Below are 12,710 nucleotides of genomic sequence, written 5' to 3'. Positions count from 1 at the left end.
AGTGGGTAAAAAGGGCAGGAGCGGGCGACGCAGCGGGTGCGGGTGGTGCGAGCGGCGGTGGTGAGGAAGGCGCGGTCGAGGGTGGGTGCCGCGCTCACGATGGGGGTCTGTTGCGACGCACTCTGGACGATGGGGAGGGTCGAGGGCAGAGTGGTGACCAGCTTGGGCAGTGCGGACGAGGGAAGCCGGTCGATCGCAGAGCCGCTGCCGCCTGGATGTGGGAGGAGGGGGTCGTGGTAGGCGAGGCGAGCACGCTGTGTGTCGTGATTGAGGCGGCGTGAATGCGTCTTGTCGATGGATGGGGGAGACGAACTGCGAGCTGCGCTAGTGGCTCTGTGGAAGCGCCGACGTTCCAGGAATAGCAACCGCCGCCGGTGCGCTACGAGGCAGCTGCGACCACTAGGACACTAGCATGTCAGACCCATGAGCGTCTTGGGACCATACTACACAAACGCGCCAGTCCACTCAACCACCGCGCCTTACAGCCTGTCTACCGTACCGCGGCCGATCTTGGTTCGCAGCGTACGCGTAGCCGTCATTTCCCTTGCCTAGCAAACAAATACTCGCCATCGCCGCTCCACAGGAGACTGCGCTCGACAAACTGCCCTTCTGCCCTTGTTCCCCGGACCTGGCGAACCTGGCGAACCTGGCGAGCCTAGAGTAGGCCCCTGGAGGCCGCATCCTGAAGACGGGAAGGCCCAGACGAGATACCTCGGAAAGAGGTTGGGGTCCGCGCCATATTGCATCCACCCCAGACAGTATGTAATCCGTCCCGTCTCCGGCCTCGACGCGCTCGAGATGAATTACTCGTCGTCCAGTTCGTCGTTGTTGTCAGCGCTCACCACCGCCGGGACACCCTGGCCTCGCTTCGCATGCCACAGCCATCGTTTCGACTCTCGCTGCGTGCAAGACTGCGACTGCGACTGACTTCATCGCGGCCTTCTGAGGCACAAAACAGTCGGAGCAAATATCTGCAACGTGAAACGCACCGTGGGAACTTATCGACCCACCTGTTGGCGGGGTGAGTTTTTGCGTCTCCGTCATGTGAGGATTACCACGCGTTTCATCTCTCTGCCGTCAGTTTCGCAATCCTAAACTCTCCCACAGCATTTGTGGAGCTTTTTTCCGTATGACTGCTAGGCAGAGCCGCAGTCCTTGCAGTACCTGCCGAAACGTATTTCCACCTCTGCCGCCGCCTGTGCCCTGAATGTTGGTAATTTGTTCTTTCTGTTACGCAAAGCCCCGATTCGGCGAGCCCACACCAAATGCGTTTCAGCATCTTTTAACACCGGCAGAATCCATCCTAAAAAGCAACGCGACACCGATTCGGGTACCCATGCGAAGATCCAACGACTCAGGACAGTCCGCCTCATCTTCCTGGGCACGTGCTCTTGAGATCGGGATAGGTCGACTGAGCGACTCATTGGTAGTTTCCATACTTATCAACTTGCAACGTGGAGATCAGAGCCCAACTCTTCGCTACCAACTAGACGGGTTTCCCGACTGAGTCGTCCTTGGGAAGTGTTCTGGCCTCCCAACACAAGGCCCCAATAAGGCCCGAGTCTCTTTGCCGGCCCTGACGCTACACGCAGTGAGTCGTAGCAGCTGTGACAGAACAGTCTGGTTCTCCCGCTATTAGGGTGATTTGGACCAAGCAGCATTCTTTTCGAGATAAAAGATAAGGGGTGATGTATCACGGGCCTCAGTAAGGTTCAAATGTTTGCGATCGTGCTGGCGGTCCGAGAACCTAATCCTCTGCGACGACGTCGACCAGCAAGCAGGGACGTGCTCTGTACATTTCATGGTCGACCTGATCATAGGTTTGGTTGTGCGTGAAGTCTCAAAATACTCAAATGAGGTTCATGCGCCCCTGTGGCCTATGTGCCGTGGTACCTGTATTGTAGCACGTCACCACGACACACTGCGCGCATGTCATAGCTTTTTCGGACTTGCGTCCGACTTCATAACATGGAACGCCATGCTCGCTCACAAGAACGGGTAATGTACCTTTGTGTCCAGCTGTAGTCACAACTTTGACATGGCCGCTTTGCATATCTCAGCTGGATTAGAACACTGCCAGAGACATATGTAACAGGTTGTGGGTGCTGCATGAGAATGGGATGTGACTGTGTCAGGAGCTACAACTCGCTGTTCATTCTTGCCGAGTCACGCTGTTCCCTAAGCATACTTGAAGATATGACGGAAGGATAATGCGCTCATCTGTAGATGTGGTTAAACTGCACTCTTTGATAAGAAACTTCGATGTATTGGTATTGGAAATTGACTCATCCCACAAGCTAAAGGTCCATTCAAAGGAAGGCAAGCTATGTATTACTTGCAGCCTCTACATATGTAAAAGACGAGATCTAATGTCTGGTTTCTTCATAATCAGTACCTGACATGGCCGTAGTAATGATAAACTGAGCGTGGCTACGTTCGCCTTCATCCACGAAGAAATTGGGGTAGAAACCTTCAAACCCATCATCGCTTGCGCCTTACAGTATAGCTCCAGGTTCAGAAGATTTTAATAACGTTCGCAAAACTCCAGGCAAAAGTGCATGTTCTGTTGTTCAGCGTGCAGATGCACTCATAAATGACCACCACTAACGCCAAGCCAAAGCAGGCTAGCGCCGCCCACCATGCGAAATTCAAGCGAGCCCGAAGAACTCGAAAGTCGAGAGCCTCTTCTTTTCGCGACAACTAACCACCAGGTCAATCACAACAGCGATCATGTCGAGGCCAACCGTCACCGTCGTCTCCGCCAAGGGCGAGGCCACCAAGGACACCGTCCCCGTGCCCAATGTCTTCAAGGTCAGTTCCGCCGCAATTCGAACTTCGCGATACGATGCAAACCACAACCGGAGGGACTGAGGGCTGCAACGGCAGCTGGAGGAGTGCAGACATGGGAAGAACACTGAAAGAGCGGGGACACGAGTGGCAGCGGAGAATGCTTGCATTGAGCTGGAATACGCAGAGTTCTTCCCATGATGCGGCCTCATGAGAGTATAGCGAAAGCCGCACTTTTCTGGCTTGTCTGCTTCTCTCAGTCTTTTGGATGTGGCTCTGCAACGCATTCGGACACGCTTCAGGTATTTTGGCCAATGCTAACAACTCTTTCAGGCACCCATCCGCCCTGACATCGTCCACGCGGTGCACACTGGCATGAACAAGAACCGCCGCCAGCCATACGCTGTGTAAGCCTACCTCGCGCACTGCACAACCACACAATCTAACAACAAGCAGCTCCGAGAAGGCTGGTCACCAGACTTCTGCTGAGTCCTGGGGTACCGGTCGCGCTGTGGCCCGTATTCCCCGTGTCTCTGGTGGAGGTACTCACCGTGCCGGTCAGGCTGCCTTCGGTAACATGTGCCGCTCCGGTCGCATGTTCGCTCCCACCAAGGTCTGGCGCAAGTGGCACCAGAAGATCAACCTGAACCAGAAGCGTTTCGCTACCGCGTCTGCGCTCGCTGCTTCAGGAAGCCCTGCTCTTCTCCTTGCCCGCGGTCACGCCATCAGCACCGTCCCTGAGGTTCCTCTCGTCATCTCATCGACTGCTTTCGCTGATGCCGCCATCAAGAAGACTTCCGCCGCCGTCGCTCTGCTGAAGGCTGTCGGTGCTGGTGCCGATGTCGAGAAGGCCCGCAACACACGCAAGGTCCGCGCTGGTAAGGGTAAGCTCCGTGGCCGCCGCCACACTCAGCGCCGCGGACCCCTCGTCATCTACAACCCCGAGGAGGATGGCAAGGAGCTCGTCCTTGCTTTCCGCAACATCCCGGGTGTCGAGACCTCATCCGTCTACTCCCTGAACCTCCTCCAGCTCGCCCCCGGTGGCCACCTCGGTCGCTTCATCGTCTGGACCTCATCCGCTTTCAGCGCTCTCGACAAGGTCTACGGATCCACCGCTGAGCCCTCAGCGCTCAAGAAGGACTACCTCCTGCCCTCCACCATGATGAGCCAGCCCGACCTCAGCAAGATCATCAACTCCAGCGACGTCCAGAAGGTCCTCCGCCCCGTCCGTGGTGGAGCCGTCTCCAAGCGTGGTGTCGTACAAAAGAAGAACCCGCTCAAGAACTTCCAGGTGCAGCTCCGCCTCAACCCATACGCTGCTACCTTCTCCAAGGAGAAGCTCGGCCAGAAGAAGCTCGAGCAGGGCAAGCCCGAGTATGCCACCGAGACCTTCCACGAGCTTATGCACGAGAACTAGATGGTTGTTGGTTAGCGTTATGATTTCCTAAGGTGTTCTCTCTTCGGCTGGGATGGACTGGAATGATGAATAGCTATGACAAATGTAGCTCTTCACAAAATGCCTCTGAGAAGGTTTCACTTCCACTCCTACTTATGATCATTAAATCAGGCGTTGCATTGATGAAGTTCGTCCACATGTTGCGGATAGTTGTTCCTAGTAATGTGGTATTGCATGGTCGTCAGCGTTCCACTGACTTTGAGATCTCTTCCAAGTGTACTCTCATTCTAGCAATACATTTCCCAAACGCCGTCGCTATGCTTCAAAGTTGCTCTCATCGCGAGAACAAGACCTCACTTGAACAGCCGCCTTCCACCCGTTCTGCCCATAGTCCTCTCCACACCCTCCAGACTCATGCCCGCGAATCCAGCACCCCCACCATCCCGATCCCTCTTGTACCTCCTCAGTGCCTCTCTCAGATGCGCCGGCGTAAGCGGTCCCTTATCACACGCCTTCAGCCTATCCTGCAAACTAGCATCTTTCTCCACCTCCTTCCACAGACTCTCCGTGCGATCAACCTGCGTAGGATACCAGCCCGCACTCGTAATATCGGAATTAGTCGGCCTATTCCTATCATCCTTGATATGAGCACTAGGTCTGACCAGACTCTGACTGAGTATGGGGCCTGGTAGGTTGGGGTTGGGGAGATGAGTGCGGACGGCGGACCATTCGTCGCGGACGGTGAGGGCGCGGTCGATGAGCTCGCCGATGAAGGTTTTGGAGTAGGAGGTTACGGCGATGATGATGGGTTGCGGGACGGATTGGGAGAGGGTTTGGTTGACGAGTTTGCGGACGGTTTCGCGCTTGAGGCGGATGCGGCGGTAGGTTGCGTAGCGGTCCATTTGCGCGGGTGTCATGAAGTCTTCTAGCATGCTGTTGGATCACATCGTATTAGTAAACGGCTCTAAGAGGGGAATGGTAGAGGGCGTAGAGGAGGAACGTACCGTTCGTATTCCTTCTCCTGTTTCCTGCGTGCTTCAACACTCATGCCGCCTTCGATTTCCATGCCCATTTCCTCACCCATCTCGTCATCGTCGTCGTCTTCTGCTTCTTCTCCGCCGTCGCCATCTTCGTCTTCACCTCCTATTGCGCTTCGTCCGTCGGCGCCTTTGCCGCCTCTCGCGCTTGAACCCGCGACACTGCCTCCGTCTCCTCCCTTCTTCCGTCGCTTCTTCCCTCCTACGCCGTTAACGACGGATGTGGTGATGTTACTTTCCACAGACGGTGAACGCGAGTATTGGCGCGGGGAACCGCCGACTGATTCGGCATCTGGTGAGAAGGCGTTACGTAGGTTGGAGGGTTTGCGCTTTTTGGTGGGCGCGCCGGAGTGAGAGGATATGCTGCCGCGCTTGCGACTGCCGGGGACGTTGAGCTGGGGGATGTGTGGTGGTGAAGCCATGGTCGCGCGATCAACAAGAGTACCGGCCTCTTGTGCTGGCGTCGTAGTAATGGGGGGTGGTTGGGTAGGAAGGCTAACTTCTGCGGGTTGGATAATGGAATGGGCCCTGGGGAAGTCGCGATCTCCGCCAAGCAAAATGATGGAGCGTCGACTAGCGCGTTTTGTGCTCGGAAAGCGCGACCGGGTGATTTCGTCATCGACACTCGGGAGATGGATACTTGCGCCTGTTGCTCTCATTCAGCGTCTGCGCTCTCGACTTTCACCATGTAAAACGAGATAACAGCAGGCGATCTGCCATTAATACCAATTCACACGCATAACGTTTGCCATCTTCACTTTGCGTCCTATACCCGCACACAGCCCAGCGTGCCTCAAAGATGCCATCCTACGAAGAATCCTACGGCCAGCAAGCCGCCCAAGCAGCAGGCACAGGCGCAACCGACACCGATGGCGCCGTACAAGCACCACCCGACGCACGATCTACCTCTGACCTCCCACCTGCCGCCCTCGACCTAGCAGCGCGCCTCTTCGACCTCGCCCGCAGCGGGGACACATCGACCCTCTCGCAATACGTCAGCGCCGGCATCCCCAAAAACCTCACCAACTCATCCGGCGACACACTTCTCATGCTGGCGTCCTATCATGGCAAGGCTGAGACTGCGAAGATGCTGCTGGATAACGGCGCGGATGCGAATGTGCTGAATGGGAGGGGCCAGAGTCCTATTGCGGGGGCTGTGTTCAAAGGGTACGATGATGTTGTTAGAGTGCTGTATGAGGGGGGTGCAGACGTAGAGAAGGGACAGCCGAATGCGGTGGACTGCGCGAGGATGTTTAAGAGAGGGAATTGCTTGAAATTGTTTGGTGTCGAGGAAGGAGAGGGGACCGTGGTGGATGTCGATGCACATGCTGTGACGTAGTGGAGACTCCGCAGTGTTGATGATGTGTACTAGACTTGCTCACTCGTTCAGGGCCGGCACAAGAATATCTAGAGGGTATAAATGAATTACTGCTGAAGCTGAATACTCAACTCATGCTATCCGACTCAACACAAAGTCTGGCAATCTAATCCTTTCGAAATAACCTTCCTGCAAATCATGGTATCATATCATCGTCCTTCGGCCCCAACTCCCTACTTCTTCTCCTCCTTTCCCTTGCCGCCACCAAACATGCCTCCAACGTATCCACCAGCACTCTTCGCGCCGCCAGCAACACTGCTTGCACCTCCTTTCACACCATCTGCAGCACTCTGTCCATAACCACCCAGTGGTCCTTGACTCTCAATAGAGTTTCCCTTGTCGTCCTTGCCGCCACGCTCAGCACGGTTGATGCCCTCTTTGGAGACGGCATCACCGAGGGGTTGTGCAAGTCCTCCCTTGCCGACTTGGCCGCCAACGAGGTTGTTTACGCCGTCTTGGAGGTTGTCGACTTGGTCGACGCCTGTGACCTTGGTCTGGTCGAGTTGTTCTGTGGGGAATATACGTTAGCGATGTGTAGTTAGCGATGGGTTAAGATGTAAGAGACGTACGTTTGGTAGCGTAGGAAGCCTTGTTATCCTTGGTGAACCACTTCAGGTACTGGTCCTCGATCCATGGCATCCATGTCTCGTACTTTTGGTTGTAGTACTCTCCCGCGGACTCCCTGTAGGTCTTTTGCGATCCCTTGTTCTGGTCTGTCATCTTGGGCAGTATGAATACTGTTTATTAATCGTATTGGAGTGTAGAGATAGTGAGGTGGATTATTCGTAAGGTCGTGTGTATTTGCATGTGAAGACGCAACATACAGATCAGGCAGTCAGCCATATATACTCCACCTGCATGCCTGCGCCTTCCCGTGTGTACGCCATCTGCGCCAGCGGTGATCTCATCCTCGATCACTTGCACCGTGCTTGTTACAAGTTTGTGGCCCGCTGTGGTGGCATCGAGACAGGGGTGGGTGCGTGGATGGGTTGCGCTATACGTCATCTGAACCAGAAACCCAGACCAACTGATCGTCCCGCGTGGAAACCTGCATCTCGGACAGCATCTCTTGGCTGGACGGCCGCCATTCAAGTTATCTACGCGGGGCCGAGGGCGCCTGGACTCTAGGGCTGGACGTCTGTTGGGCTCGGCTTGGTTGGTTCGTGGGGTCGCAGATTGTGTAGGCGGGCTTTGGTGCGTGCGATGACTGGACGCTAGCAGCTGGCCTCGCAGATGAACGTCTTCAACCACCTGCATGCGAGGGCAGCAGCTTTGTAGGTATTGAGAGTGGCGTAGAGATGCTGATGGATATCTAATGAGAGACATGTACAAGCTTGTCAACATTGCAGCGTCCACCGCGGTGATGCTTAGGTGGGAATGCGTCACAACAGTCACGACACTAATACAATGTCCTCAGCAACTACGGTCACGAACGTTAGTACGGCATATCGCGACACGCCTTCATATCATCATGCTTCTTTGGTTGTATCTATATACTCGCATTCCTGCTATCTCAGCGATGTGGAAGGCAGTCAGAAAGCCTGTACCCTGAAGAAATTTAGTGTGCTCTGTCATGTACATTTGCATTCTGAACTACGTTAAGTATCTCTACGATCTGGTTTACTAAGCACGATATTGTACAGAAAAATAGATACAGGTATACAACCGCCGGATTAGGCTGGACTTCCAGTCGCATTTTCCTCACTCACTGCCGATTACACAACGCTCCTTCACTTGTTAGGTCTTGGCACTTTTCTTTCTCACCGTCCTCCATCGCACATTGAATTACCCACAACACCATCGTTCATTCACAGTCCTTCCGCCACCGGCGGCGTTCGAACGCTCCATGCGATAAATAGACTTACTATCGCTCAAATGTCTGACACCGACCCCGCCGATTCTGCGCTTCTCGTCGATTCGCAAGCCATCGAACGACTCAACCGCGCAAGGCGCCAGATTCGTCGATCCAGAAACTCTGTTCGTGCGTCAGAATATATACTCCAGCTACTCAACCGGCTTGTGCCCAGCCTCACAATCGACGAGCTTCGAGAACTTTCGCAATTTCAACGGAGCATGGCGCGTAACTTACGTACACGAGGTGAAGCTACCGGAACTACAGGCGAAGGCGAGAATATCGTTGTTCCAGTTTCTGTACCTCAAGCCCAATCCGCTCTCAAGCCTGCCACGACGCTTGTTTCTATGCTGCCAAAGACCCCATACAACGAGGTGAAGGAGGCTGAAGGGACCATGAACACACCCTCGTATACCAAAGTACAACTTGCGCTCTTGGAGTACCTTAACAAGTAAGTGGTGCACATGTAAGGACTGATGTGAGAGATGTACTGAAGCTCTTTAGGCACGCATCCGAGAAGCTCACGGTCCGGCAAGCTCATAACTGGACAGAACGTATTGCAGACAACATGCATCCCGCTGCTAAGGATGCGCTGCGTCTCTGCTACTACATGCGCTCGCAGGGCTTCGATACGTACGCCGATGTTCGGGATGGCTCCATCGAGCTGTATCTCTCCAAACAGGTAATTTCAGCTGTCCAAATTGTATTTGAGGCGTATACTTACCTTATTCACAGGCACCAGAGAAAGGTCGCAGCAAGGCCTCGTTGTATTGGAAGCAGAATTACTCGACGAACGCCATCGAGCACACGGTATTTGAAGCATATATCCCCCCCCGTCCGGCGCGATACGACGATTTCATGCCCTCGGAATTGTCCGGGACTCAACTTCTGGATGCTCTCCTGGCTGGGCCAGGTCCACCTATCCCGCAACATGCAGGTGGCCCTGGAGAGGATGTAGGAGACCAGGCCGCTCCGGTACCTGAGGGTGACCAAACACAGGAAGACGTTGAACCGACCGAGCATAATGTTGCTACTATGCTCGCCGTCGCTCAAGCGGACCTGGAGGCTCAGTTCATGTCTGATACCCCCGATTCAGAGTACGTCTCCATTCCGTTCCAATCAGTGACCCCTACTAACAAACTGTTTAGCGCCGTTGAAGCTCTGCTCGCCCGAATTGAGCAGCTCAATAGCCAGGAATAAGAGGACTAGGTTGTGCGCAAACATATGGGATGAAGCACTTTGAGGACTACATAGGGTTTTAACCGACACTTTTGTGGCATTTTCGTGCCTTGTAGACTCCAGGATGTACTGTGGCGTAGTTGCTAGATCAGAATACAACTCCGTTTGGCACTAGAATCTTGGCAATGGTCATGCTCGCGAATATTTAACTCTGCCAACTTTCTGCTGCCTTGCTCCTTCAAACTCATACCACAGTTAAAATTACTAAAGGCAAAATTCGCAAATGTCATGGCTGCTGAGACCCAAAAACAAATACATCCAGGACTCATGTGTTGGAAAGAAAACTCAAAACCATGCGCGACAAGGCCTTGTCCTGACCGCGTTCGAGCTGCTGCCCAGATAACACGCTCGCAAAAGCCATGACTAGAAGTGCATCTCTGGTACTTCGGTGATCATACGCGATCATACTACGTGTTTCGAAGAATGCATTATCTGAGATGATGTGCTGCTCTTCCGTCACCATCATCGCTCAGATCCATGTCCCCAGATTGAGTATATAAAGCACTTCCACGGAGCTTTTCGAACTGCCATTCTACATCTAAACCTACATCTAATGCCTCAAAGATTCAAGGGACAATTCGATGATCTTTTTCGAGAGTCTAAAAATCTACTACGTCTCACGCATGTCTTGTCCGCCACCAGCGCCCACGAAAAGTCACCGAAACGGCATCACATGTCTGTCAGATCGCAAAAATTTCAATCCCAACGGCCTGCAAGCTCAGCATCTGATACTATGATATTTGTTCATAGTCCAACAGGTACGACTAGCGTCCGGTTATCATACAAATAGCTGTTCCCCTTGCTTCCTTCAACCCTCCACAAACACACAAAACGTGCGCCTTTCCAAATTACCAAAGCACCAGACCAATGTCGTCCTGGAGTCGACGTACCAAAACATCCATTTTCCCCGCACATGCTCTCCGAGAGAAATGGCCATGATCTAGTCTTTTGCCGCGCAGAAGGCATGAAACGATTGTTAAATGTGTTCGGCTCGACGAGAACAGCTGTTATTGCGATATCTCAAAAGAGCGTCTTCCATGGTAACATGCGGAGCAGCGCGGTAATGCTTCGTAGACTGCGAAAAGAGAAAGTATAAAAGAACGAGGGTGTACCGTATGATGGTCTGGATGGAGAAGGACTGCAGCTTTTCCAAAAGCCATGTAAGGAATCCAACATGTTTCTCCGTCTTCGCGTCTGTGGCACGTGGATGTCAAAGCCATTTAATTTCATTTCTCTTCTCTTTGCAATCTCAATCGAGCTGCACAACACCAAAAGGTACCATCCGTATATTTGATGGCGGGAGTCCGCTTCCAAAATCCCGAAGACAACAATTCGATGTTCCTCGGTCTCTGTGTGCGGGAAGAGGGAGATTGACTGAGCGATCTGAATTTCGTCACCAAATGTCTATCGATGTTTAAATGATGTATTAAAAGTACTCAGAGTGTTCATGATGTGCGAGGGCATGCATGCGTCAAAGGCTAACGTTGCGGCTATGCGATGTCACGCGAGAACATGATGACTGTCAGACATCAGAGACAGCCTGAAGTCGGCAAGTGATATAGTGATCGACTTCCCTTCCCGCGCAGTTGGAGCGAAGTATGTGCTGTGCCACACTGCAAGCAGGGATTAAAGTGCCCCATACCCCGCACCGTTCTCAACTCTCGACAACAACAACGACGACGACTACAACAGGCGGGCCGGTTTCTGTCAGTAGGTACGTACTCGATAGAGTTAAGCTGTCGAACAGAGTACTGATTCCTCGACTTCGCGCAGTCCTAAACGCGTTCGCCCCACCTGTCAACGCCGCAGTCAGACCGGCTCCTCAATTGTCGAAGATGGTTTCTCAGGAGCCTGCACAGCCCGATGCTACATCCATCTCAGAATTAGACGATGCTAGCATCTACACACCTACCGCAACCACCGAAAACGGTACTCCAGACCTGAAAGATCACGCCTCGACGAGTTGGGTGCCTTCCGATGGATCTACCGTCATCATCCGCTCTACCTCATGCGGCAATGTGCTTACATTGCTTGATGGGAACATCGTACTAGCGCCGCCTAGCGGTCGTGGATCCATCCTGTGGGAGTGTGTAGAATCTGAAGGCTGGTTTGGATTCCGAAACTGCGTGTCAGGCAAATTCATATGCCATGGTTGGGATGCGAGACTCAAGTGCTCAGCAGACCAGCAAGATGGTTGGCGACACTTTACTATTACTCCAGTGCCAAAAGGTGGCTACATTATGCAAATGTCGGACTGGTGGACTCTTCGTCCTATAGTGATCAATGCCCAGAACGGGGTGCAAAAACTGGGTAGGACTGGAAACAAGCTGTCTGAAGGAATTGTATGGAACTTTTTGGAGAGTGGGGCCGGTAACGCTGAATTTCAAGATTTATAAGTAGGTCAGTCTCTCATAATCGAGGCAAAGCCTTTTCGGTCGCCCCCTAACACTGTACCACAACGTGTGATGTCACAGAACTAGAATTATGATGTGTCACTTGGAAGGCGCGCGTTCCTGACACTTCCTCGACGATGCGATCCAGGCGTTGCGCTAAAGCTTCACGCGTCGTTCATGAATGGTAATAGTGGATGGGCACGGACGTGTCGCGGACCGCTATCTGCAGTCTGCAGCCACAGGCGCGGTACCAAATAGAGGGTAGCACGAAGCGTTGACCGGGTTTGTTGGACTCCACCTCGAAATTACATGTCCAACGCGTAAGTGATGCGGGGAAAATGTCGCATTCCCATGGGAGGACGCTGAGGCCTAAAAACAGGAAAATCAATAGCAAAAAGAAGACGTGTAGACGAACGATATCCCCAGAAGACATGTCGATGCAGGCATGCGCTAGCTGCAGCGCCTTACCTAGGTATGTAGATCAATCCAAGCGAGAGGTTGGGTCCGGTACATCCGCCCTGCCACGGCTACTGGATATATACAGAATGCGCGTTTGTTACCCGTCGAATAGGGCAGAGGGTGTCGCGGAAAGGGCTGCACTGTTTGCGGCTGCTGCGATGGTCGAGAA

The 12,710-nt window shown here is 53.3% G+C and overlaps 5 protein-coding genes across 5 annotated transcripts; 3 read left to right on the top strand and 2 right to left on the bottom strand.

Moving 5' to 3' along the window:
• Window positions 1–2,730: 2,730 nt before the first annotated feature.
• Window positions 2,731–4,204, top strand: J4E86_002452 (uncharacterized protein; the record flags this gene model as incomplete). Its single annotated transcript, XM_051443012.1, has 3 exons — window positions 2,731–2,811; window positions 3,121–3,194; window positions 3,244–4,204. 3 exons carry the CDS (start codon window positions 2,731–2,733, stop codon window positions 4,202–4,204), a joined length of 1,116 nt encoding a protein of 371 aa, XP_051306600.1.
• A 332-nt stretch (window positions 4,205–4,536) lies between these two features.
• Window positions 4,537–5,642, bottom strand: J4E86_002451 (uncharacterized protein; the record flags this gene model as incomplete). Its single annotated transcript, XM_051443011.1, has 2 exons — window positions 4,537–5,116; window positions 5,188–5,642. The coding sequence occupies 2 exons, from the start codon at window positions 5,640–5,642 to the stop codon at window positions 4,537–4,539; spliced, it is 1,035 nt and encodes a 344-aa protein (XP_051306599.1).
• Window positions 5,643–6,019: 377 nt separating this feature from the next.
• On the top strand, window positions 6,020–6,559 carry J4E86_002450 (uncharacterized protein; the record flags this gene model as incomplete). Its single annotated transcript, XM_051443010.1, has 1 exon — window positions 6,020–6,559. One exon carries the CDS (start codon window positions 6,020–6,022, stop codon window positions 6,557–6,559), a length of 540 nt encoding a protein of 179 aa, XP_051306598.1.
• A 212-nt stretch (window positions 6,560–6,771) lies between these two features.
• Window positions 6,772–7,318, bottom strand: J4E86_002449 (uncharacterized protein; the record flags this gene model as incomplete). The annotated part of the gene is made up of 2 exons (XM_051443009.1): window positions 6,772–7,106; window positions 7,168–7,318. 2 exons carry the CDS (start codon window positions 7,316–7,318, stop codon window positions 6,772–6,774), a joined length of 486 nt encoding a protein of 161 aa, XP_051306597.1.
• Window positions 7,319–8,473: 1,155 nt separating this feature from the next.
• Window positions 8,474–9,650, top strand: J4E86_002448 (uncharacterized protein; the record flags this gene model as incomplete). Its single annotated transcript, XM_051443008.1, has 3 exons — window positions 8,474–8,901; window positions 8,955–9,132; window positions 9,186–9,650. The coding sequence occupies 3 exons, from the start codon at window positions 8,474–8,476 to the stop codon at window positions 9,648–9,650; spliced, it is 1,071 nt and encodes a 356-aa protein (XP_051306596.1).
• Window positions 9,651–12,710: the final 3,060 nt, after the last annotated feature.

The sequence above is a fragment of the Alternaria arbusti genome, assembly GCF_024043155.1.
Source record: "Alternaria arbusti strain BMP 1465 chromosome Unknown scaffold_2, whole genome shotgun sequence".
Lineage (NCBI taxonomy): Eukaryota > Fungi > Ascomycota > Dothideomycetes > Pleosporales > Pleosporaceae > Alternaria > Alternaria arbusti.
Note: the sequence above shows the minus strand (reverse complement) of the source record. Positions and strands in the feature narration are given on the sequence as shown.